At 39.2% G+C, this 24,544-nt stretch overlaps 2 protein-coding genes and 2 pseudogenes across 2 annotated transcripts in view; 2 read left to right on the top strand and 2 right to left on the bottom strand.

Annotated features, from left to right (window-relative positions):
- The window catches only part of RMND1 (required for meiotic nuclear division 1 homolog (S. cerevisiae)), a 44,668-nt gene extending 26,598 nt beyond the window's left edge, over positions 1–18,070 (bottom strand). Inside the window, 6 exon segments of the mRNA XM_012655535.1 lie at positions 184–351; positions 2,050–2,089; positions 4,710–4,785; positions 7,015–7,123; positions 14,230–14,747; positions 17,971–18,070. Coding sequence (XP_012510989.1) covers positions 184–351; positions 2,050–2,089; positions 4,710–4,785; positions 7,015–7,123; positions 14,230–14,733 — 897 coding nt within the window. The 5' untranslated portion in view covers positions 14,734–14,747; positions 17,971–18,070.
- Positions 18,071–18,442: 372 nt separating this feature from the next.
- Positions 18,443–24,544, top strand: part of ARMT1 (acidic residue methyltransferase 1) — a 26,090-nt gene continuing 19,988 nt past the window's right edge. The window contains exons 1-2 of the mRNA XM_012655509.1: positions 18,443–18,510; positions 21,284–21,389. Of these exons, the coding sequence (XP_012510963.1) occupies positions 18,470–18,510; positions 21,284–21,389 (147 nt within the window). The 5' untranslated portion in view covers positions 18,443–18,469. The remainder of the gene's footprint in view (positions 18,511–21,283; positions 21,390–24,544) is intronic.
- LOC105819350 lies at positions 23,041–23,403 on the bottom strand (annotated as a pseudogene).
- LOC105819351 lies at positions 23,705–24,363 on the top strand (annotated as a pseudogene).

The raw sequence follows: 24,544 nt of genomic DNA, 5'->3' as shown, positions 1-24,544 counted from the left end.
CCTATCACCCTTTAAACATTTCTTAAGTGCTTAGTACATGAATGAGTCTGTGCTTAGCATTTGGGATGAAATGATGAGCATGATCTATTTCCTATTCTTTAATATTTTTTATATGGTTTAGGCTTTGTACTTGTACCAGTAACTTTTTCTTAAAATGAAGTCTCCATATTCATAATAATATACCTCCTCTACTGCTTTACCTAGTTTATTCCAAGTACCCTTTCCATAAATTCGATAAAAAGATGCTTACTCTGTTTTTATGTAGTTAAGTTCTTCATTTTCCCAGTGTACCAATGCAATTTCATAGGGCTGAATCTCATGTCTTTCTAGAACTTGCATCACATGCTTCATCTAGAAGAAAAGAAAGATTAACCTGAAATTATCAGTGACTCCCTCAGGACAGGTATGTTATGGTGCTAATGCTTGTAACATTCTTCATTACGCTTAAAGGCATGTTTTTTATTGCATGTTTTTAAGGAAAAGGCAAATTCATTGTGATATTAAACTAATTGGGATGACATGTTCATTTGTTTTACATTTGGAAAACACAGATGAGTGTAAAGAAGAAAATCAAGATTATCCCAAAGAAAATCACTAGTAACATTACGGTTTGTATTCTTTAAATCTCTTAAAAAAAGGTAAAGCCCAACATCCTTATAAAAATTTAAGCAACACGGAAGTGTAGGAAGTGACCACCTCTCTCTGCTCTCTTGAAATCCTAATTCCCAGAGGTAACCATGATTAAATTTGGTGCATATCTTTCCAGACTTTCTACATGTATATGTGTACACATTTATTTTGCTTTTTATGTGAAATGGGATCATACTATGCATATGAACATTTTCAACGCTCAATGCTCCCTAATGGAGAAACTACAATTAATTTAATCATCCTAAATGTGCACCTATGGGGGATTATTTCCACTCTGCATTATTACAGTGTTGCAATGTGCCACACTTACGCATGCATCTTCATGGCCTTGTGGGAATACTTCTTTAGAAACTGCTAGCTCAAAAGACATGCATGTTTATTGTTTTGATAAATATTGCTAACCTGTTCTCCAAAACAGTTTCTCCAATTTTAGAATCTAAACATTTATGAGAGCACTCTTAAAAAGCACAGGGTATGATCAGCCTTTTACAGCTTTACAACTTGAAGTAGCCAATTTGTATTTTCTCATGTTTACTGGTCATTTATATTTCCTTTTCTCCAGGATCCCTCCCCGACCTGAGCATGTCTATTTGCATGTATGTATTTCCTTTTAGTAAAACTAGGATTATATGAAGTATTATTTTTTAACCAGCTCTGATATTATATGATATAATCTGCTCTTTTAACTGTATCATATACACAGGCAATTTCCCAGGAATACGTATTTTTCCATGTGATTTTTAAGAAGTTTAATATATTTTTATCCTGTGGATATATTTAACAAGCTTTCTATTATTGTGTGTTTTGGTTATTTCTTATTTTTTCTACTATAAATAATGCTTTGATGAACATTTCTGTACATAATTCATCATGTGTAATTGTTATTATTTCTTTTGGATAAATTTCTAGGTGTAAAATTGCTGAGTTAAATATAAAACTTTGCTGTAGACTAACAGACCACCTCTAAAAAAGTTGTATTTAAACAAATCCTCATTTGGGTGTTGAGCAAATTATTTCCCGTGAGTGATAAGTGCTAGAAAACTTCATCTGAGACTCAACGCAACCAGCTTCCAACTAATTGCACATACATTATTCATTTTGTATATTATCACATGCAAAGTATACTGTGCTTCCTTCTGGCTGTCTGCAGTGTAGCTAGGATGATTCCAATTCTCCACAAATTAGTGTGTGTCCAGCGAAAGGAAAATGCTGGAAACTTTAAGCCAAAATACAATGTATTTTGGAAGATGAAACTGATAAGATAAACATCACATAATGCAGATCAAATAAGTTGTGCATTAGCTGTTAATTTCTCTTCTAATAGCTCACAATATTGAGTGACAATTAACAATTCATCCTCATAAAACTATAATTTTTTACTTTTACATTTACACTTACAGTTTTGTCTTTCACATTCCAAAACACAGCAGCTCCTTCCCTGATTTAAAAAAAGAATCAATATCAAAATAGAAAAAGGTAAAGGTACAATACATTCTTTAGGGTCATATATAAAGCCATGCTTAGGTATAACTTCTAGAATGTGTCTAGGATGTAATTTTTAAAAATATGATTTACTTGCTAATTTGACATTATGGTACTTAGATGAACTTGCTAAAATAAGAGCTATTATTTAAATTCTTGAAAAAAACCTGACCTCTAAGAAATTCATGATTGTTCTCATGGTTTGCAGAATAAATAGCTATTACTACAATACTATATAACTTCATGTATCTAGACTCTTTCATAACCAGTTCAATTCTGATTCACAGAAATCAGAATAAGGAAATTTTTTGAGACCCCCATCTTAGCTCTCATTAGGTAGATTCTGCTGTGGGCAAAGAATAACTGATCATGCTTTTAATAGTTGTGTAATGAAGTGACTGAGATCAATTAAAGCCTCAGTTGACTAAAAGCCTCTATGGAGTAATGCCACCCATCCTTACAGTGCTTAGAACAGAACTATAATGAAGCCATAGGATGCCTTCTGCATCCAATTCTGACTTTAACAGAATTGTAGGCCTAAAACTATAAATGCACTTGTTTGATTTCTGAAGTTTGATGAGTTGTTTTAGGTGGTAAATAAAATGAGTTATGGCTCTGGGTTACTGCACTGGGGCAAGGAAAGGTAGAAATGGAAGAAAGGTAAAAATATCATGACCCCCTATCATGCTTTAAACATTTCTTAAGTGCTTAGTACATGAATGAGTCTGTGCTTAGCATTTGGGATGAAATGATGAGCATGATCTATTTCCTATCCTCAATCTAGAAAAGACTGACATTTGGACTGCCAGTTACAACAGTGTGTGATCAGTGCATAAGAGAGTTCTGCGGAGTATCCTATGGGCTGTATGCCAGAGGGACACCTCTCCTAAGAACTAGCAGAGCACAAATGAGGAAATGAGAGGAGCCAGCAAGGCAGAGGAAACACACAGGCTCCGGGAGGAGGTGGGAGTATGAGAATACATAGCTAGTGGCCGCGTGGCTGTGGATATAGTCAAGTAGTGGGCAACTAGGTTAAATAGGGAGGCAGGAACCAATTCATGAAGGAACTTTATGCAATGATACAGAGTTCGGTCAGATTCCACAGAATTTTAAGCAGGAGTGATCAGAAATGCCTACTGCAGAATGACCCTCCCTACGATCGACACGCAGTCTGGTGGTGGGGTGAGCAGGCAGGCAGGGAGACCAGCAAGCAAGCTGCTGCAAGAGGCCAGGAGAGGATCTCAGGATATGGATTCAGGAGAGGGTATTTCAAGGCACAGCCACAGTATCAGTTCAGAGAATTACTTCCAGGCATAAGAGTGGGCCAGTGAATCACACACTCCTTCATCTAGAGTCGTGTGTGTCATACGGTGCTCAGAAGCCGCATGTGGCCATGGTGCACTGGAAATGCACCTGGTAAACCGGGATGTGCTGTGTGACACATATAGCAGATTTCAAAGATTTTGCATGAAAAGAAGAGTGGAAAAATCTCATTAATGATTTACTAATTACATGTTGAAATTATTTTAGCTATGTTGGATTGAATAAAATACATTATTAAAATTAATTTCAGGAAGCATATGATACTATTATTTGTGTCATTCAAAGTTAATTTCATTTTAAGAAAAATGTTTTTAAATGTGGCTACTAAAAATGTACCTGCATGATATTTCTACTGGACAGTGCTGATCTAGAGGTCCTCAGAGATCTAAACTCCTCGCTCGAGGGATGCTGTTACTCTATTTGGACTAAATTTGAAATTTTGATTATCTTGAAAGATAGGGTCAAAAGGAAGGTAGGCATCGAAAGGAATAAAGATAGGGCTTCCAGTTATCACCAACTATAAGGACTAAGACGACAAAAACGTTATTCGAGTTTGGATTCTTATGGATGTCCCTTGTGTTTCTGTGCGGCCACTTATTAGTCCCATGACCATGCGTAATTTGCTTAATCCTTCTGACCCTCAGTTTCCTCAGCTGCAAAATGGGAATAATAGACCTTCCTGAAGTGTAGTGAGAACATTACAGGATTATTTTACCTGCTTTCTGTTATCATTATCACTCCCAGTCAGCTACTCTGGAGTATTTGGTATGAAGACAAACTTTAAATAAAAGGAATAAGTGTATGTGAGTTAGGATCCCAGAGTAAAGTCTCTGGAGAAGAAAGGGGTGCTAAAATATTAGCTAAAGAGCTATAAAAGGAGAATAAAGAAAAGGAAGAAATTGGTAAGGAAGGAAAGATAGCAGGGGAGGTAGCCTGATTAGGGGCACTGAACATGAATGAGAAATAGGATGCTTTACATAAACTTAGTCAATGAAAATCCACATGCACGAAGCAAGACAAACCAGGGGAAGATTATTTACTTGTTTTAAAAATTCTTTATTTCATAAGAGGATTTACCAGAAAATTCCTAAAACTGACAAACTCTCTAAGATCAAACAAGAATTAAATGATAAATTTAAACCCTGAGTACGTTTTGAGCATCTGTACGGTTAAGAGAGGTACACCTGCCCCTTTAAAGACCAAAATTACCTGCCATGAACCCATCTCCGAGTCAGGTTTCTTTCCTGTCTTACCTAAAGAAGAATATTGTTCCAGGATCACCTTCTTTTGCAGAATTTTCCACACCCATCACCAAAATGTTTGCTGCATCTGTGATTTAAAATAAATGAACAAAAAGCTATGTCACAAGGTAACACGAAGTGTAAGAGTCACCTATAAACATTTTATTTATTTATTTTTATTTTATACTTGCCTTTACGCAGTTCCTGGCGTACCTATAAACATTCTAATAAAGTACCTATGATCATTTCTTTTATACTAAGAAGTATGCTATAATGCAATCTCCATCTTTCTACTAAGTTTTCTGAAAGGATTTAATATATAAAAATGTGACCATAAGAAATTACTTCCATATAACATTCAACAACCTGTGATATTATTATTAGTGCTATTTAAAACTGCTCATTCACACCGATTTTGATTCAATAATCATCAATCCAGTTTATATATATATATATATTTTTTTTTTTTTTTTTTGAGACAGGGTCTCCCTCTGTCACCCAGGCTAGAGTGTAGTGGTGTCAATCATAGCTCACTGCAACCTCAAACTCCTGGGCTCAAGCAATCTTCTTGCCTCAGCCTCCCAAGTAGCTGGGACTGCAGGTGCATCGCCACGCCTGGCTAATTTTCAAAAAAATTTTTTGTGGAGACAGGGTCTCACTATTGCCCAGGCTGGTCTCGAACTCCTGGCCTCAAGTGATCCTCCCACCTTGGCCTCACAAAATGCTAGGATTACAGGCATGAGCCACTGCGTCTACCCCCAATTCACAGTTATTAAAGTCTTAGCTTCAATACTACTAAGCTTCAACAATTAAACTTCTTTCTACAAAATTAATTTAAAATAAAATTTGAAGTATTAATATAGTCTCTTCCTTTAAATACCATTTTATTAGTAATATAATTTCAGTATTTCCAAATTATTCATTTTGCTGAATTTTAAAATATATAAAGTGTGGGGAACAGAAAATATAAAGAAATAAAGATACTGACCATTTCAAAACAAGGTTAATCATGAGAACTACCACTGTAGCCACCTGTAACTATTTAAAAATTTTAACCTTTTCAATATTAAATATTATTAAACACATACTAATTACCAATATTTATCATTTATCAGTAAGCAGTTGCTTTACATATTAATATTTACATATCAATATTTATCATAAGTATATATCCTATAATGTAACTTATAGACTATATGCTAATATATCAATTAATAAATATATTAATAATTTTTAAAAACTATATATAATTTTCTGACACAAAACTAGGATCCTAAAAGCTTCAGAATTCCTGGTAGTGGTGGGGGATTCTGACATAGACCAAATCCTAAACTACTTTTTTTTGGTGAACTCTATCTTCCCTAAGTACTGTATCTTACACAAGACAAAGTTTCCTTATCCAGCCAAGAGCAACAGAAATTAGATGGAAAAGACCCAGGGCAAAGAAGCCCTCAACTCTACAATGCACAAAGCCACACTGCTGGCAGCCTTCAGTGTCAGCCAACAATACCCCCGAGCAACTTTTCATGTTAGGGGCTCTGGACATAGCTGTTTTTCTAAGTCAACTATGCTTGTTTTCATCATCAAACAGCACAAATAATCTGTTCAGATCATCAAGGCTAAAAAAGCACAATGACATTTCAACTGTTTCTTATGAGATTAATGACTCTTAGGAATTTTCTTTGTAGCTGGGAGGTTTTAAATCTATTTTTGCTACTCTGAGGTAAATTCATAAATTTTCTGTGTATTGGGCTATCTTGAATTTCACTACAAAACTTTCTTTCATCAAAATTTTCTAAGTTATTTATTTTTTTAATGTAAAGCAGGCTATTTCATCAAGATTTCTTCCTGATACTATCCTAAAATCCTGAGTTACATTTAATTTTCTACTGTTTTATACTCCTGGTGTTTTATCTTTTAACTAATTTTGTCAGTTTTAAAGTATTAGACTGAACTGGTAAATTTTTTTCAAGGGCTCTTCTCATTTCGATCAATTTCATGGTTCTTCTGGAATACAAAAATAACTTTTTAATGTAACAGAAATGAAGCAGCATGACCTTTGACCACCCCAAGTAATAGTGATCCTATAAACGAAGCATAATAAATCATATTAATTTTAATCTGAGAACTAAGTTCTCCACAAATACATTTTATTTTCTTTATATGTCATTTGTATAAAGAGATTCAACACCACTTTTATGATATAATCCTTTCAAAAGAAAAGGAAATGCAAACAAATGTACACTTAAAATAGTATCCTAAAAAAAATTATCTAATACATTTTAACATACTTGGCCCCAGGTTCAAGAAGAAGTACCTCTAGGCAAGCTTGTTATTTCAACAAATCCGTGGGAGGTCAGCTCTTGAGACAGATTTCCCAGATGATATTCATCTGCAGTTGCAAATGCTGTGCAGTGCATCAGGTCCTGTTTCAGGGAGATGAGCACAACACAGGTCACCAGGAGGCTAAACTGCCTGTGACGGCTTCTGGGCTGCTTTATGGAACTCCATTCTGCAAAGCTAGCACTGTGTTTTCTTCCAACATCTCAAAAGTTCATACAAGGGATGCAATGAGGATGAAGAGAACAAAGTCACCCGGAGACACATCTCAGCTCAATCTACTGAAGAACCTGCTCTTACTAGATAAAGGGATGGAACGGATTATCCTGAAAGGGACGCCACTAACTGACTGGTAGTGTTTCAAGCACAAAAGATATAGAGGATTACGGTATCATATGGGTGAATGGATGAAATGATATTTAGAGTCTCTCCAACCCTGACTTTCCATGACTTTTTTTCATAGCAACTTTAGTATTTGAGGTCATTTTCTAACTTGTCACTAGCCTTATACAGGCAGAGAGTCCTTTAAATCCCCAAAGGAATTACAGTATTTCTACTCTGGTTAATAATACTAAACAAAAAGGCCTGTAAATCTGAGACTGTGTCCTGGTTTGGTTAGTACTTTGGTTCATGCACTGTAAGTCTTGTCCATGTATACACGTGGATATTCACGTAGTAAGTGTCTATACAATAAACATATGGTATATGGCACGATGCACTGTTTTCTTCAAACTACAGGTCACAACCTGTTAGTGAGTTCTGATATCAATTTAATTGGCCCAAACTAGCTTTTCAAAAAAACTAAATAGAATAAAATAGGAAATACTACAGTATATTACTCATAGTAAATGCATATGAAGTTTTCTTTCACTTGTATATTTAAATATATTTCTTACTATGGGATGAGGTCAATAAAGTTTGAAAGCTATTGGCAATAAGAGTTAAGATTTCAGGCATGCAATTTGATTAAAATTTTTTTAAAAATGACTGTAATAATGCCTGCTTTATAGGGTTGCTGTAAAGTTTAAACAAGCTGATGAATGTAAACTGCTCAAGACTATGACACAAATGTTCAACATTTGTTCATTATAGTTGGTCAAAAGAAGTTTATGAGTCACTAAATCAACATTTATTCTTAGGACTTCTTATTCTCAGCTCCCAAATTCCTTCCTCTTCTGTTACATTCCTACTATGAAATTCTAGAGAAGTAGTATATTAATTCCTTTCTTCCTCCCACCTCTGTTCCTTTACTCTCCTAAGAAACAGCCTGACCCTGCTTCGCCTTTCCCTCAATTTGGTACACAGTTCCAACGTGTGGTTTAGAAAGCAGCAGAGGAATAAACAGAGGACTTGGGCATCCACATAAACTGAAAAATCTAAAATCAATAAAATATCCACTCGTAAGCAAAATAAGCTTAATTCAATTAGAAAAAATGAAAAGTCAGACAAGTTGAAATTATTGGGGAATGTGAGGATAAGTGGATGCAGTACACTCGTGATTAGCTGATAATGGATAAGCTAATTCCCATAGTCCCACATGAAAGTAAGAACACTGGTATATAAGCACATGTGGATCAAGAGAGCCAGAGCCTAGACAGTTACTGGAGTATAGGGATCAGGTATGTGCTTAAGGTTTAGACTTTCGAGCACTAGCTGTTCCTTCTCAGACTCTACGGAGTTAAAAAGAGGTCCTGGGATATGAGTATAGAGATCAACCTGGCTGAAAGAAAGGAGTCCTGGTAACAGGCATCAGGTAGGACCACAGCAGGCAGGCTCTATTCTGTGAGACCTGACAAATCTACTCAAGCCTGCCACGTAAAATCACAGTTGGATGTCAGAATTACTACTGTGACTGCTACAGTTGATATGCTTAGTTTGGGCTGGAGTGGGAAGAGCAAGAGGCCCAAAAAGGAGGTAAGGAGGTCAAAGGCTAGTTCAGTGAAGGATCTCCCCATAACTGCACTGAAAATGGTAGAGGCTTCCGCTTTCTAGAATCAGAGTCAGCTCAGAGAACCATCCAACTCAAGAGTGGACCTGCATAGCACTTGTAAAACTGAGCTGATTGTCAACAGCATGAGAGATTACATACAAAATCGAGATTTCCACCATCTCTTGATCAAGTAGAAGATCTGGTGCTAATGGCCTAGGATAGAGTGGGCAGGGGTAGGTTTTCCCACCCACGCAGTCCCTACGTCTCTCCGTTGTCTCAGGCCTGCTCCACCATCATTTACGTTACTGGTCAGGCCCGTCTGTGCCAAAATGCATAGTATCTGGAACTCTCAAGGACAGGACAAGGCAAGTCATTCAATCACTATTTTTATGAGAAAATATATTCTGAGCTCCAAATAGATTATGAATAAACCTTTAAACACAATGTTTTTCCTTAGCCATTCCCAGGACCTTTGTTATAAGTCTTTTGAATTGTCACCTTTCCTTCTCAGCATCTCCTATTTAGTTTGGCTAAACGTTCTGTCCAGTGTCATGCAGCTTACATGGCCTGCCACACTCCTTTCTGTATCCTCCTTAAACTTCTTGGATCTGAGTCTCTGTTTCAGCTATGGGCTGCTTCTATTAATAGATGATTCACCAGTTTAAAAATCTGACTTCTTAGGCCGGGCACGGTGGCTCACACCTGTAATCCTAGCACTCTGGGAGCCCGAAGCGGGAGGATTGCTTGAGCTCAGGAGTTCGACATCAGCCTGAGCAAGAGTGAGACCCCATTTCTACTATAAATAGAAAGAAATTAGCCAAACAACTAAAAATAGAAAAAAATTAGCCGGGCACAGTGGCACGTGCCTGCAGTCCCAGCTACCCGGGAGGCTGAGGCAGGAGGATTGCTTGAGCCCAGGAGTTTGAGGTTGCTGTGAGCTAGGCTGACACCACGGCACTCTAGCCCGGGCAACAGAGCGAGACTCTGTCTCAAAAAAAAAAATCTGACTTTTTAGACATCTTGTTTTTGTTTTGTTTCCTTTGCTTTTAAATTTCAAGTTTTTTTTAAAAGTCTATTTGGTAAAGGGAAAAAGAACTACAGAGTGACTTGTCTTTTTTTCCTACTAATTAAAAATGCCATTACTTTTAAAAGCTTTCATTTTCATACATGTCTTTCTGGATTTTTATAAGGAATCTTTATTTATTAAGCATTAATTACATGTATATATATATATATAAAGCAAATTTCAGGTTTTAGGATGGGGATTAGCAACTTGCTCTTAAACAGATGTGGCAAACCAACCTAAAATAGTTAACTTAGGGCTTTTCTATTTTAAAGTGTTAAAAAAAACCAAAAAACAAAAACAAAAAAACCCCAAACCACAGTATTTCAGTATGTGTTTTGTTTTTCTGGCAACAGAAGACATGTTCCAGCAGATGGGGCTATAAATCTATGTATGATTCTTGTTTTAGTAGCATCACATGCTCTGACAGAACTCTTACCAAAAAAAGCTTATTTTTATTCATGCTCTATTACTGAAAAAAATTAATGTACTATGGCAATATTGCTTCTCTATTACTCTGATGTTGTGACATAATAAATTTTATTTGGTCTTTGTCCTCGGTTTCTGGCACAAAGCTCCTAAAACCCTCGTAATGTCCTAAGTAATAAGGGTGATGATAGATAAGAGCATTTTTTATTGTGATATTTGGTCTCTGCCTTCAGTTCCAAACACAGAGTTTCTAAATCCTTTGGAATTTCTTTAGTAAGAGGAACATCTTTTGTTTTAATGAGCTGACTGCTGGTGGGCTCCTGGATAGCTTCAAGATGGGGGCTAGTTGCCAGGAAGAGCAAACCTGGATTAGAGGCCTGGAACTCTGAGCCCCACCCCTGGCCTCTGGGGAAGGGAGAGGGCTGGAGATTAACAATCGATCATGCCTATGTGATGAAATCTCCACAGAAACACCTACGCAATGCGCTCTGGAGCACTTCCAAGTTGGTCGATGCATCCACATGCTGGGAGGGTGGCACACACCATTCCACAGGAACAGAAGCTCCTGTGTTCGGGGCCCTTCCAGACTTCGCCCTGCGTACCTCTTCATCTGCCTGTTCGTCTGCATCCCTTAGAATTCCCTTTATGATAAACTGCTAAACATAAGTAAAGTGTTTCCCTGTGTTCTGTGAGCCACTCTAGCAAATTATCAAACCCTAGGAGAGGATCATGGGAAGGCCCGATTTATAGCTGGTTGGTTGACACCAGGGACTTGTGACTGGTGTCTGCAGTCGAGGGCAGTCTCGTGAGACTGAGCTCAACTGTGGGGTCCGCACTAACTCTGGCTAGTGTCGGGACTGAACTGAATTGGACTCTGGACACCCTGCCAGTGTCCAGAGAGTTGGAGAATTGGTTGGTGTGGGGAACAAACCACACGTTTGGTGTCACAGAAGTACTGTGAGTAGAACTAGATCATATTTACTACGGGAAAAATGCATCTTTTCCTGCAATGTATTGATTGGAGATGAAAGTTACAAAGCACAGATACAACTTACACTACCAGTATAATGTGTTAACTTGTAAGTTTTTTGAGTACAAGCTATAATGAGAAATCATTTTATATACACAATACACATACACGTGCATACACACACCAGTAACTCTCACAAAAGCTTCACAAACGACTATTCATCTTCACCGTGAACAATGCATTCCAATATTTTCTATTCTATTTCATTTTTTTAAAAATGATTAGCAACCCGCTAGCAATTTTACAACACACTGTGCTGTTAGTCTCCTTCTTGTGCCAGGTTCCATGCTGCTCTGACCAGCGGTTCTCATCCTGTCATTCTTCCCCTGAAAGATGGGACAGGAATAACACGAAGCACTACTGCTCTTACAAACTGTAAACCAATGGGATGTTGGTTGAGTGTCTCAGTAGGTTATGATCTCTGCAAATGGGACCAGGTAAAGACTTAATTCCAATATAGAGGGTGACTGAAACCTCATTTGGCCAATTCCAAACACATGGTGCTCAGCCGAGGTAAATGGATGAGCTCAGGAGCCACTGTGGGAACGAGACCAAGTACATACACATGCTTTCTGATGCACAGCAGGGTCTTTCCCCTGTCTCAGTGACGAGTGGTATAAAGGGTTACCCTGTAACAAAGGACTGACCAGCCCCACGGTACCCATATAAAAATGAAGTGGTTCTCAATTTGGGGCTGATGAAAGTCAGTCTTCAGTCCAAGGGATGTATTACCTTGTTACACCTCAAGATTGCTTTCTCTATGAAAAGTAAAATCCTCAGAAAATGATGTTCCAAAATTATATTACCTTGGATCACTTTTGAAACATATGATTTTCTATTATTTTCCTGTGCTTTTAGAAAGACAACATACGGTTTCTGTTTCTGCCAAACTCCAACTAAAGTCATTGTCTATTATGTTACATAATGTCTCCTATAAAAGGACCCAAGAAATAAATGATTTCTTAACTTCAGTGCTGGAAAAGGTTGTTTTTCTTAAGATATTTTTGTTTTTCTCTATCTCCCCCTGAACAATAAACAACAAACAATAAATTCCAGGAGGATTTTCTCTTTAATTGTTGGGATTCTCAGAACTAAATGTTCAACCAGATCATTCATACCAGGTAATTTATTTCTCTGTTTACATCAGCTGTTTGCTCTGACTTAAATAAATGTGATAGCATTTATTATCTCATTTGAAGTGATGTTGAATTTTGAAAATCTACTTCAAATCCTTTCCTAGAAAGAAGCAGAGAAAAAAATCCTGAAGAAAAATAAAAAATAGAATTCAGGAAAATTGCTTCCAAGTCTAGGGACAGCCCAAAGAAATAAAGCCTCTATGATAGTTCACAACCAATTGCTACAAAAAAAGGGACTACTCTGACCATATCAGCTTCTTCCTAAGAAACCTGATGCATTGTGCTGCTGGCTATAACAAAAGAAAAAAATGAGTTACTCTTTCCCTTTTTTGGATATGCCCTGAATTCAGGTTTTTACACTTAACATCATCTCAGTCACTTAAATACTGAATTTCCCAGACTACCCCAAAGCTCCAGGCAGAAGGAAGGGGGACCAAGTACCTGCACGAAGCTTCCATGCTTTACATCCTGGGTGCAGGAAAACCAAGCAAGAATTGAAACCAAACTACAGTCCAATACAAAAACTGTCTTAACTCTCGGTTTCAGAATCTGAGGATCACTGAGACAAAGGCATGTGTATCTTTGCAAGGGATGTCAGCCACACAGTAAAAAAACAAAAAAACACAGCCCAAATCAAACATGATCAGGATCTACCTCTCAGAATCGAGATTTGAAGACATTCTAACCTGTTTTCTGATAGATTCAGGAGGCCTAATCAAGTTTAAAATATCTACACTCCTATTTTTAATGTTGATGACTATTGACGTTAAAGATCCCTTTGCCTCTTTTCAATCCTTTCCAATTTAATAAACATTCATTAAGTACAAGGCACAGTTCCAGGTATTACGCAAGATACAAAGGTGAACAAAGAAAAGGGCTTGGTCCTGACCTTTAAATTGCTTATTACTCAGAGGCGAAATGCACACTGCAGCTGAAAACTTCCCAGAAACCTCTTTAATGGTACATAAAAAATACCCCCTTAAACCTTCAGAGGATAAAAAAGCAAAATCTCTCTCACTGCTTTTCGAATCTCCCTTGCCACGTCATTTCACCACCCGACGCAGAGTTACCACAGGCTGCCGAATGCTCACCTCTCTGCACGGTTACAATTTTTCTTAATTTGGTGGAAAATTTCTAGTTTGAGTTTTTTTTAAATGGGCACTTTTTTACAGTTCCACTCTTACACTGGACTTAATACTAGTCCTGTTTTTCAAAGTTTCGTTAGACCAATAACTAATCCTTTCATACACTGTATTTTTATATTTTATTGCCTATTTTTGTTTTTATATGTATCACTAATTCTTAAAATTTAAGATTTTGATTCCCTTTGGACATATTAGGCTTCAAAGATCTTTTTTTTTTTTTTCTGGTCCAGTGAAGCAGTGGGAGTGGAGAAGGAACAAAGGAATCTGTAACTGGTTTGATCAATTAATTATCAACACCACTGCACTCGGAACAACCAGGTTTCAAAGATCTTGGTGAAAAAAGTCTAGGTTGGCTGCCAGTTCTCTTACGTGAGCAGTAAGGCTGTGGTGCAATGCACGCTAGTTTAGAAAGTGAGTGATGACTGCTAAACGCAGGTGCGACAACCACACTGATTTTACCTCGTTCACAGACAGAACTGGAAGGTTGGTCCTGGACGGTTGCCTGGTCCTGGATGCTTTTAGTGATCTCTTGATCGGCGGAAGGTCTTGTTTCGGAACAAATGTTTCAGTTGATATAGACGAATGATGCCTCTTTAATATTTTCATAAACCATTTAGGACCCAATAGATTTGGTTTGCGGGTCACTTTCCTGTGAGTACCAAATGATTTCATGGTTGGAGAGTGCGCTTTTTCATCCTGGCAATGTGTAGCATTTAATGGAGAGAGTGTGCCTGTATTTGATATTTTCTGGTTCGTTTCCAGGATCTGAGACTTACTCAAACCACCAGCTGAAATATCGGGAAAGAACAAATCCAAGTTTTGATGCATTGTCAGCGTGCTGCATGTCGCATTTTCAAATTCCTTAAGTGGTTCTAACGTTAGATGAACAAGTCTTTGGCACTGATGGGCTTTTGACAATATACGGTGAGATCCGGCCAGGGCTCTGAGAAGTCTGGCTGGCATTACCACATCCAAAACTAAAAGAAAAAGAATTCAAAGTTCAAAGCTTTTTTTAAAAATGTTTAAAATATATATAATATTTTCCTAGGCAATATGCATATTTCTTTAAAAAATTTCCCAAACAGATACATCTTAACCTAATTCTAGTAAAAGAACAAGGTTAAAAAAATAAATACAGTGTTTCTGCCTCTTTTCCTTTAGTCAATGTTTGGCCTTCTTTCTGGAACATTACAAGATTATAAAGCTAGTGACGTGACAAGGACCTTAAAAAAGAAAAACAGAGTGATAGGACCTCTTATTTCATTAGCATACCAATTTAAAAAATCTGTGCTTACAAATTCCTTTATTCAATATTTATTCAGCCTTTACAATGAAACAAGACATGAACTGGGGCCAGGGATGCATCCAGGAGAGCACAGGGCACCTGCCATCGTGGTGCTTAGGTCTCCAGGAGGAGACAGGCATTTTCAACTGCTCATTATAAACCGGTGGAACAGACCTTACCATTGAGCTATAGCATTTAGATGCTGAGGAAGCACACAAAGAGCTCACCTAATTCTACAGGAAGAGGCAGGAAAGACTCCCAGAAGATATAATCTGCTTCTTGAAGAAGAAGGTGCTTTTCGGGTTGGGGCTGGGTACGGGCATAGGCATATCAGAAACACACACACACTCGAGACAAAGGAAACAAACTGTATATGTAAATAATTTCCCCCCTTATTTACAGTATAAAATGTCCTTTAAAAGAAAGCCCACAGTAGGTAATCAATAATAATTTTTTTAAAAAATAACAGGTGCTAGAGATACAAGTATGATCTCAGAATTGACAGTCTAGCAGAGGAAATAGAATCATAGGACACAAAAATTGCTGAGGTCCAGGGAAGGGAGCATTTAGGGTGAGGGGTGAGTCACAGAGGTGACTCTGAACTGGGACTTGAAACGGCAAAGGGGTCAGCAAATCGAACACCCCAAGGTACACAGTCTTACTTATCTGACAGAGTGCAACCTCGGGGGAGGCAGGAGGGAGTGGCAGGAGATAAGGACTGAAAAGGAGCCAGCAGCCAGATCATGAAAAGATCCATTAAGTCATCCTAAAGAGTCTTTACAGGTAGGGGTAAGCCAGAGCTTAAAAATAAGAATGTCACATGGTCAAATGTATTTTTTTTAAGATGGGGTCTCGCTCTGTTGCCCAGGCTGGAGTACAGTAGCATGATCATAGCTCACTGCAGCCTCCAACTCCTGGGCTCAAGTGATCCTCCTGCCTTGGCCTCTTGAAGTGCTAGGATTACAGGTGTCAGCCACCACACCCAGCCTAACTCTTGATGGTTTTTATATCCAAGTAGATCAGTGGTGGGGATGATTCTTCCAATTCTCTGGCCTGTGAGTTACCTGATCACTTTTCCTGAGTGATTGTGTTATCCACTGTCCCTCAGCTACTCACTCCTATGGTCATATGGTCTGACCCATATAGTAGCCACTAGGTGACACATGTTGCTACTGAACACTGGAAATGTGGCTAGTATAACTTGAAGCTTGATTTTTTAAAAAATACAAAATAGCTCAATAATTTTATACTGATTACTTGTTGAAATATTTTTGGATACATTGGGCTAAATACAATCATTAAAACTAATTTCACTTGTTTATTTTTACATTTATCAATGTAACTTCCAGAAAGCCTAAGATTACATTTGTGGCTTGCATTATATTTCTACTGGATAGCACTCACCTTGTCATTATCAGTAAGTGCAACCTCACATTCTCAATTTCATGCATTCTACTCACCAAACACAACCTATCTTTCCAGCTCACTCCTTCTATTATCCAATACAACAATTCGTCAACCACAATAGGACAATTCAATGTCCCAACCACCTTTTCACTGGGTCTCACTCCCTATGACTTCACTTCCTCCACATCCAGTTTATAGTCCACGGTCTACCATTATAATCTCTCCCATACTCAAATCCTTAAATCTCCTGCATCCCTCACTCTTCCACAAACCCAGGTGACATAATCTCAACCCTAATTAAATATAATTCACCTAAGTTGTGCCAGCATTCCTGCAGCTGAACCTGGCTGGAGACAACCAACCAAGCTGTCTGATCTCACTCTAAAATCATGACCACTCACTTCAGGCAGGCCTTTCATGCTGCTCAACAATCTCACTATATTTCCCCACTATATCCTACTCTGCTTTCTCCTCAAAACATCAAGCCTCCTCCTCCTTTCTCATTCTCAATAATGGCCTGGTCAACATACAAATACACTGTCTCTACGAAAAATTTTAAAAAGTTATCCGGGCATGGTGGTGTATGCCTGTAGTCTCAGCTACTAGGGAAGCTGAAGCAGGAGGATCGATTGAGCTCTGCAGTTGGAGGTTACAGCAAGCTACCATCATGCCACTGTACTCCAGCCTAGGAGACAAGAGTGAGATCTTGTATCTAGGAAAAAAATTTTAAAAAAAGGAAAGAAAAAAAGGCACAACCAGCACCCATCCTCTATTTTCCTTCACTTTACATTTTGCCGTTGTATTTAACATCGCTTGCATACTTTACTAATTCACACAACATGGACTGAGTTCTTACCATGTGCCAGGCATTGTCCTGGTTCCCGATACAGCAGACAATAAAATAGACAAAAATCCTTACCTTTTGAAACCTGGCTGTGACAAACAATAAACATGGTAAATCAGTAAAATGTACGTTAGTGACAATGCTAAAGGAAAAAAGATAGAAAAGGATGGAGTTTTGTCAGCTCTTTGAGGATAGAGATTTTTGAGTTTTGTTTATGATCAAATTTCCTGTAACGACAGTACCTAAAACATAGTAGGCATTCAATTAAATTTTTAAAAATGAAATACAAGGCAGTTATTCAGTTCCTGGGCACGTTTTAACATTTACAAAACAATAATACCAATTAAGAAAAAAGTTACAGCTAGGCTAAGATTTCAATGGACAAGTGGCTCTAATCTTTGGGAGTATGCGTTCCAATTCCTTAACCTCAAAACTATTTTATTGAACTTTGCAGTTATCACTCTCCACTGGCTCAATAAAGGGTCCATCAAGTGTTTACTGACTGAGTGCTTTTTACTCCCTGCTAAGCCGGCCAAAGATCACTGCAAGAGGCAGGAGGTCATAGCGGTACTGGTGTAAGGGAGAGGGTTCGCGCGGCCGGGAGCGAAGGCAGAAACCTCAGTGCCGGACCATGCACGCGTCTAGGGAAAGCTAGTGCACTAACCTCTCCGCTGGAAGAGAAGAAGGAAGCACCAGTTTCCTCCGCAGGACTGCAGGGAAAGAGCCAGTAGCAGCACCAATCCCTGCTCCTGCAGCCTGCCCTTCTCCTGACTGCGCAGGCGCATGGAACTCCAGGCCTGGGCGGAGCGCGAGCCATGCAAGCCACGTGACTGTCCGACCACGTGACCCGCACCGCCGCGACCTCTTCCGCTCCCTAGTCGCTGGGACCTCCCGGTCCCTGCCTACTTCCGCCTTCCGCTCGCTTCCTAATCCCGCTCCTCTCGTCGCCCTCTACTGTCCCCGCCTTCGTCCCCGGATGATCGCGTGCTAGTACCAACCGTCGCTTGCCACTTGTACGGGCGCCAAATAAAGTTTCCTCATTCAAAAGCTTTTTTTTTTTTTAAAGCGACATCGCTCCCTTTCTCTGCTCCTCCTCCTAGCGGAACCGTCTTTGTTCTGCTGCCGGTGCGACCCGAGCGTTGGAGCCATTAGCGCGGAACGTAATGGCGAAGCCACCGCCGTCTCTCTCGGGACAGGACGTAGGGTTTGTCTCGCCTTTCTCCTCCCCACTTCTGCGGAAAGCCGGGCCCCGCCGGGAACGTGTGGGTGACAAGCGGAGGAGGGCTCCTGCTCCCCCGCGGGCTGTTCGAGTCCCGCGGTCGGGCTTGGCTTCCCAGGGGCGCCTTTTCGGGTTTCGAAGGCTGGCTTGGAGGCGAAAGCGAGGCGGCCCCAGGGGAGGGAGTCCGCCCGCTGCGGCTGGTCGCAGGGGTCAGGACTTGGATCAGTTTTGCAGTCTTTTCCTCGCGGTCACTTTTTATTTATTCACTTTAACCAAGGTGCTTTCGGGGCAATTAAAATTCTCCCTAAAAGTTGGGATTCTCAGATCTATTGAAAATGTGTTTCTTCCTGTTGCCGATCAAATCATCGTCTCACGATAAAACTTGTAACTTTTTGCTTTTTAGTCGTCACCTTACAGATTGTGGGCAAAGTTGTGGACGACCATAAAAATAACATCCATTTGCATAAATTGAATGTTTATATTCGGAATAGGTCCTTCAAAATGTTGCAAAAGATGGGAACACTTTGAAGAAAATGGCCCTAGCTGGGCAGGAAGGAGATTTATGCCAGAGAGAAAACAATGGCCCACAATTTAAGCAGGCATTCACTCTGACGGTCTTGCAAATATAGGGAGTGAGTGTCTCCTTAAAACTTGCGCCAGAGGCACAGTTGGCCTCACCCTGGCCGGGGACCTTACCCCGGAGGTGTAGGCGTCTGTCGGTGAAAATGTAGTGGTTAGAGAAATAGTAATACTTTATAATTAAAGTAAAATCTCAAAGGACTGTCACTTGTATCTGCTGCCTTGGAAAATTCAAATGTGAATTGATTGAATGTTCCTTCTGTCCCTCCAAGGTATTAGTGATTTTAAAAAATTAATTCTAATCAGAGTAGTTATTGTGCACATTAAACCTAATCACTGTTTTAGGATACTCAAAGCACCACGGAGCCAGAACGTATTTGCAATTTTTTTAAAAAAATTCTATAGCTATCATTTGAGGAAATGGTTTAAAGACATAAATACTCAAAGTACAACCCAATAATTTAAAAACTGTCTTTTGTGACCTGAAGATATAAACACTGATCAGCTAAGCTCCGTGCTCTATGTTTAAAACTGCCCAGAATTTCACCATCCAGTAGCCTGTTTTTTTCTAACTGAATTATATGTATTTCCTAGGAAAATATAATTATATAAGATGATAATCTGTAACTCTTGGTTTTTGTATAAAATCAAGAATATTTTTTATTTTTTAACCTAAGTATAAGTTTTTCCTCATCCCCAGCTTTCTTCATTCTTTGGTACTTATATAAAATCTCTAATTTTTTGGCTGGGAGAGTGAGAGTAGCGTGCCTTAATTTGTTTAGGGGCAGAATAGGATGGAAGGAGAGTGCTATAGAGTGCAGCCAGGAAAACCTTTGAAAAGATTTAAAATTGACTTAGAATATAGACTGAGACAGAGAAGAGAAATAGGTTCATAAATAGTGTCAACGGAAAGAAGACCAAACTCTGTAAAATAATTTTGAAGAAATTTACTCTGAGCCAAATTTGAGGACCATGACCTGGAGCCACACCCAAGAGGTCTTGAGCAGTGGACTCACTGGGGTTGGGTTATAGTTTGGTTTTATACATTTGAGGGAGACAGGGGTTACAGGTAAAGTCATAAATCAATATGTGGGAGGCATACATTGGTTTGGCCCAAAAAGGTGGGCCATCTGGAAGTGGGGGCTTACGGGTTATAGGTGGGTTTAAAGATTCTTTGGCTTGTAGTTGGTTAAAGACATGAAGCTTTGTCTAAAGGCTTGGAATGTTTCAACATAAGGAGCTCTTTATCAGAGATAAGCCACTGGACATAGATTTGTTGTGTAAATTGAGGACCTACAGGTTTGTCTTGCATACTCTTAGGCCTGTTAATGGGTTACAAAGGATGTCCCCAAGAAGGGAGAGGGGCATGATAAAGCATAGTCTGACCTCCTTCCTCCTGGCAGCCAATATAGTTTTAGGATATTCCTTTGGCCACGAGGGGGTCCATTTAGTCAGCCGGTAGGGGGAGGGTGAGCCTTAAAATTTTATTTTAGTTCACAATTGCTTTAATTCTTTGTTCTTCAAGCACATTAGCATCTTTAAGGCTGTTTTTTATGCATTGCCTCGTTCATCTTTCTAAGGAGGTGAAGTCACTTAGTAAGTAATAGACCTGAGACAAGAGCCTGTTTAGGCTAATCCTTTTTCTCTCCTATCACATTGTTAATCTACTTATTGATTCAGGAAAATAAAAGGAATAGAATAAGAAAGGTAAGACTAATTAGACTCTAGAGGAGAATTTGGGATTAGAGGCACCAAGACTATTTAGCTTCCATGACATACCAGACAAATTTTTAGATTTTCTTATGTTTTGATATAGTAGTCACACAGTACTGTTTTACCTTTTTAATAGCTACATAAGAAGGAATTTTAATTTAAATGGGGTGTTCCCGAAACTAAGATAGCCTTTATAGCAGTGGTCCCCAACGTTTTTGGCACCAGGGACCGGTTTCATGGAAGACCTGGTTCCTAAGTTTCATGGAAGACAGTTTTTCCATGGAAGGGGAGGGGAGGAGGGAGGAGGGTGGGGAGGAACTGGAAGGGGTGGGGTGAGGGATTGGCTGAGCACAGGCAGTGACTCGGCCTGGTTCCTAACAGGCCACGGACCAGTACGATTGGGGATCGCTGCATTATAGTATTGATGCTCCTAAGTAATATATTGTATGTGACTCGTTTTTTCTAGATCATTTGCCTACCTTACAATTAAAGACAGAACACCACAGATCTTAACTAGGGCTATTGATACATTGCATCGACATAAAAGTGAATTTTTTGAGAAACATGGAGAGGTAAGAATTGTGTTTTAACTTTAATTTTTTGTTACTTCTTTAACAGAAACACAGTAAGTAGTTACTGAAGTTATCAGTTTTCCTGTAAAGTGTAAAAGTGAATACACGGGCCAAATATTTATCTGGCTGTAATATAATAGGTTGAAATGAAGTATAATATAAAGTATATGAAATGAAGTGTAATATAAAATGAAGTATAATGAATATAATGTGGTAGTCAAGAATAGAACAGCCAATCCCATTCAGAAAAAAATTGTGTTCCAACAATTAATTCTGTCAGTTATTTAGACTTCAGAACATATTTTCTAATACATACAATGTTATAAATGGTGACTAGGTTGTTGACTTGCTCAGGAAAGCTTTTTAAATTTTAATTTAGCTGAATTGCAGTATTTATGTTAATAATTTAAAATCTTCAGTCCTGAAAGCTCAGAGTGCTATGCCAAACTCAAGGTGAAGAGTGATATGATTGATTGACACATTATGCTGATTAAAGGTGAGAAAGACTCATTAACATTCAGAGCAGGGTGGACTTTATTTTATTTTATTTAGAGATGGGGTCTTGCTCTGTCACCCAGGCTAGAGTGCATTGGCACGATCATAACTCACTGCAGCTGTGAACTCCTGGGTTCAAGTGATCCTCCTGTCTCAGCCTCCCACGGGATGGGACTTTAGAAATCACCTTATCCATTCGGTTACTAGATGAAGAAAAATCCAAATAACTATACATAACTGTATTTTGTAGGTACAGGTCTTTAAACTTGCAAGTTCAGTAATCTTTCTGTTACTCAGTAGACTGTAAAAGAGCATGCATATACCAGTACATTTGTTTTTTAAAGAGTTAACAACAAAGATATAGAGAAATGGTTGGTGGTCTTTTCTTCCTGGCCAAATAGAGATGGAGCAAGTCAGCACACAGACAGTTTGAGCATATTGTGTTTCTTTCAACCTCTTTTATATTGTCTTCTTTGAAACTAATCCTGGCACAATACAGGGATCACCTGTTCTTTTGCTGAGATCTAGCTTATCTTGGACACTGACTTTTATTTTTTAAGTGTTAAATATTCTTTATTTGATATTACACATAAACGACACTAAAATGCTTTTCAGTAAATAAAAGGCAGCATTTTAGTAGACAGGGAATTAGATTGGCACAGTAAAGAACAAAAATATAAAGTAAACATTGATACCTGTCTCCAGCCCTCGCCTTTAACAGGTTAATGAACACAAATTAAAACTCTAGTGAGCCTTGCTTGGTTCTAATACAGTGAAGGGGTTTCCCTAGTATTTAAATATATTCACATAATCAGTTATGTAAATCTAAATATAAAACCAATCTTCATTAGGTTTTGAGATGGCAATTTACCATCTTTATGAAAAGTTGAACATTACTAATTAAGTCCAATCATATCTTCAGAAGGAGAAAACAGTGATAACACTTACTGAATTGGAATTATTATCAAAATTCAAAAAACTGATCATATTCATTTAACCACAAGCCAGCCTTAGTTAAATCAGGACTGTCCAACAAAAATATTCTGATACTCATTCATGATCTGAATTCTGGTGTGTGAGACCAATTAAATTGTGATACACATAAAAAAGTCATGAGACATTTCTGTTTTATAATAAATAAGGCAGTGGCCAATTATTACTCATTAGTAGCTTTTTTGAGATAAGCTGTCAAGTCTGCCCTTTCTGCCTACTTCTTGATGCTGGTGAAGGCCATTTTCATTCCAGGGATGTACTTCTTGGGAGTCTCTAAATACTCCATCAGTGTATCCTCTCCTCAGGTGATGCCTTTGTTCTTACTGGTGTCTGGTTAAGAGAATCCAGCAGCCTAACCCATCTTCCACCCAAAGAAGCCATGGAGATTTGCCCCAGTCTTGTGCTTGCCTCCCTTTTCCAGGGTGTGACCCTGGGCACACTTTGGAACAAAAATCTGCCTGCCTTTCTCAATATCACCCATGTTTAATTCTCTCTTTGGTTGCTGACAGTACAAAGGTTCCCCCTCTGAAGCCCGACATGCCACCCTCTAAGGCACTGACATTTCTGTTGATGAATGGTTTTAATGGTTTATCACAAAAACATGGTTTTGTTTTGATATATGCACACCTTTAGCACACAAGTATATTTTAGCCAAGTTTGGGTTGTTCACTTCAACATTTTGTCATATACTTAAATAATCCCTGCGCGGCCGCAGCCTGCTAGCAGCGATGCCAACCCGCTGGCCCGTGGCTGTGGAGCGGGTGAGCGCGCGGGCCAGGCCAAAGCTCCACTGTCGGCGCGGCGTGGGCCTGTCTGCGGCCCTGGGGGTGTCCGCGCGGCTCCTGAGCGCAGTCATCATGGGGGCCCCGGGCTCCGGCAAGGGCACTGTGTCGTCGCGCATCACCCAACACTTCCAGCTGAAGCACCTCTCCAGCGGGGACCTGCTCCAAGACAACATGCTGCGGGGCACAGAAATTGTGTGTTAGCCAAGGCTTTCATTGACCAAGGGAAACTCATCCCAGACGATGTCATGACTCGGCTGGCCCTTCATGAGCTGAAAAATCCCCCCCAACATAGCTGGCTTTTGGATGGTTTTCCAAGGACACTTCCACAGGCGGAAGCCCTAGATAAAGCTTATCAGATAGACACAGCGATTAACCCGAATGTGCCCTTTGAGGTCATTAAACAACGTCTCACTGCTCGCTGGATTCATCCAGCCAGTGGCCGAGTCTATAACATTGAATTCAACCCTCCCCAAACTTGACGATGTGACTGGGGAGCCTCTCATTCAGCATGAGGATGACCGACCAGAGACGGTTATCAAGAGACTGAAGGCTCATGAAGCCAGTCCTGGAATATTACCAGAAAAAAAGGGGTGTTGGAAACATTCTCCAGAACAGACACCAACAAGATTTGGCCCCACGTATATGCTTTCCTGCAAACTAAAGTTCCACAAGCAAACCAGAAAGCCTCTGTTACTCCATGAGGAGACTTGCGTATAACTAGTAAGATGAGCAAAACCTCCTTGTCCTTGCATTTAGAAGCTTCTTTTCTTATGACTCCACCTTGTATGAATATTCTTTTTTTTTTTTTTGAGACAGAGTCTCACTGTGTTGCCCGGGCTAGAGTGCCGTGGCGTCATCCTAGCTCACAGCAACCTCAAACTC

Source organism: Propithecus coquereli, unplaced genomic scaffold (genome assembly GCF_000956105.1).
Source record: "Propithecus coquereli isolate 6110/MARCELLA unplaced genomic scaffold, Pcoq_1.0 Scaffold48, whole genome shotgun sequence".
Lineage (NCBI taxonomy): Eukaryota > Metazoa > Chordata > Mammalia > Primates > Indriidae > Propithecus > Propithecus coquereli.
This window is presented reverse-complemented; position numbering and strand designations above follow the sequence as displayed.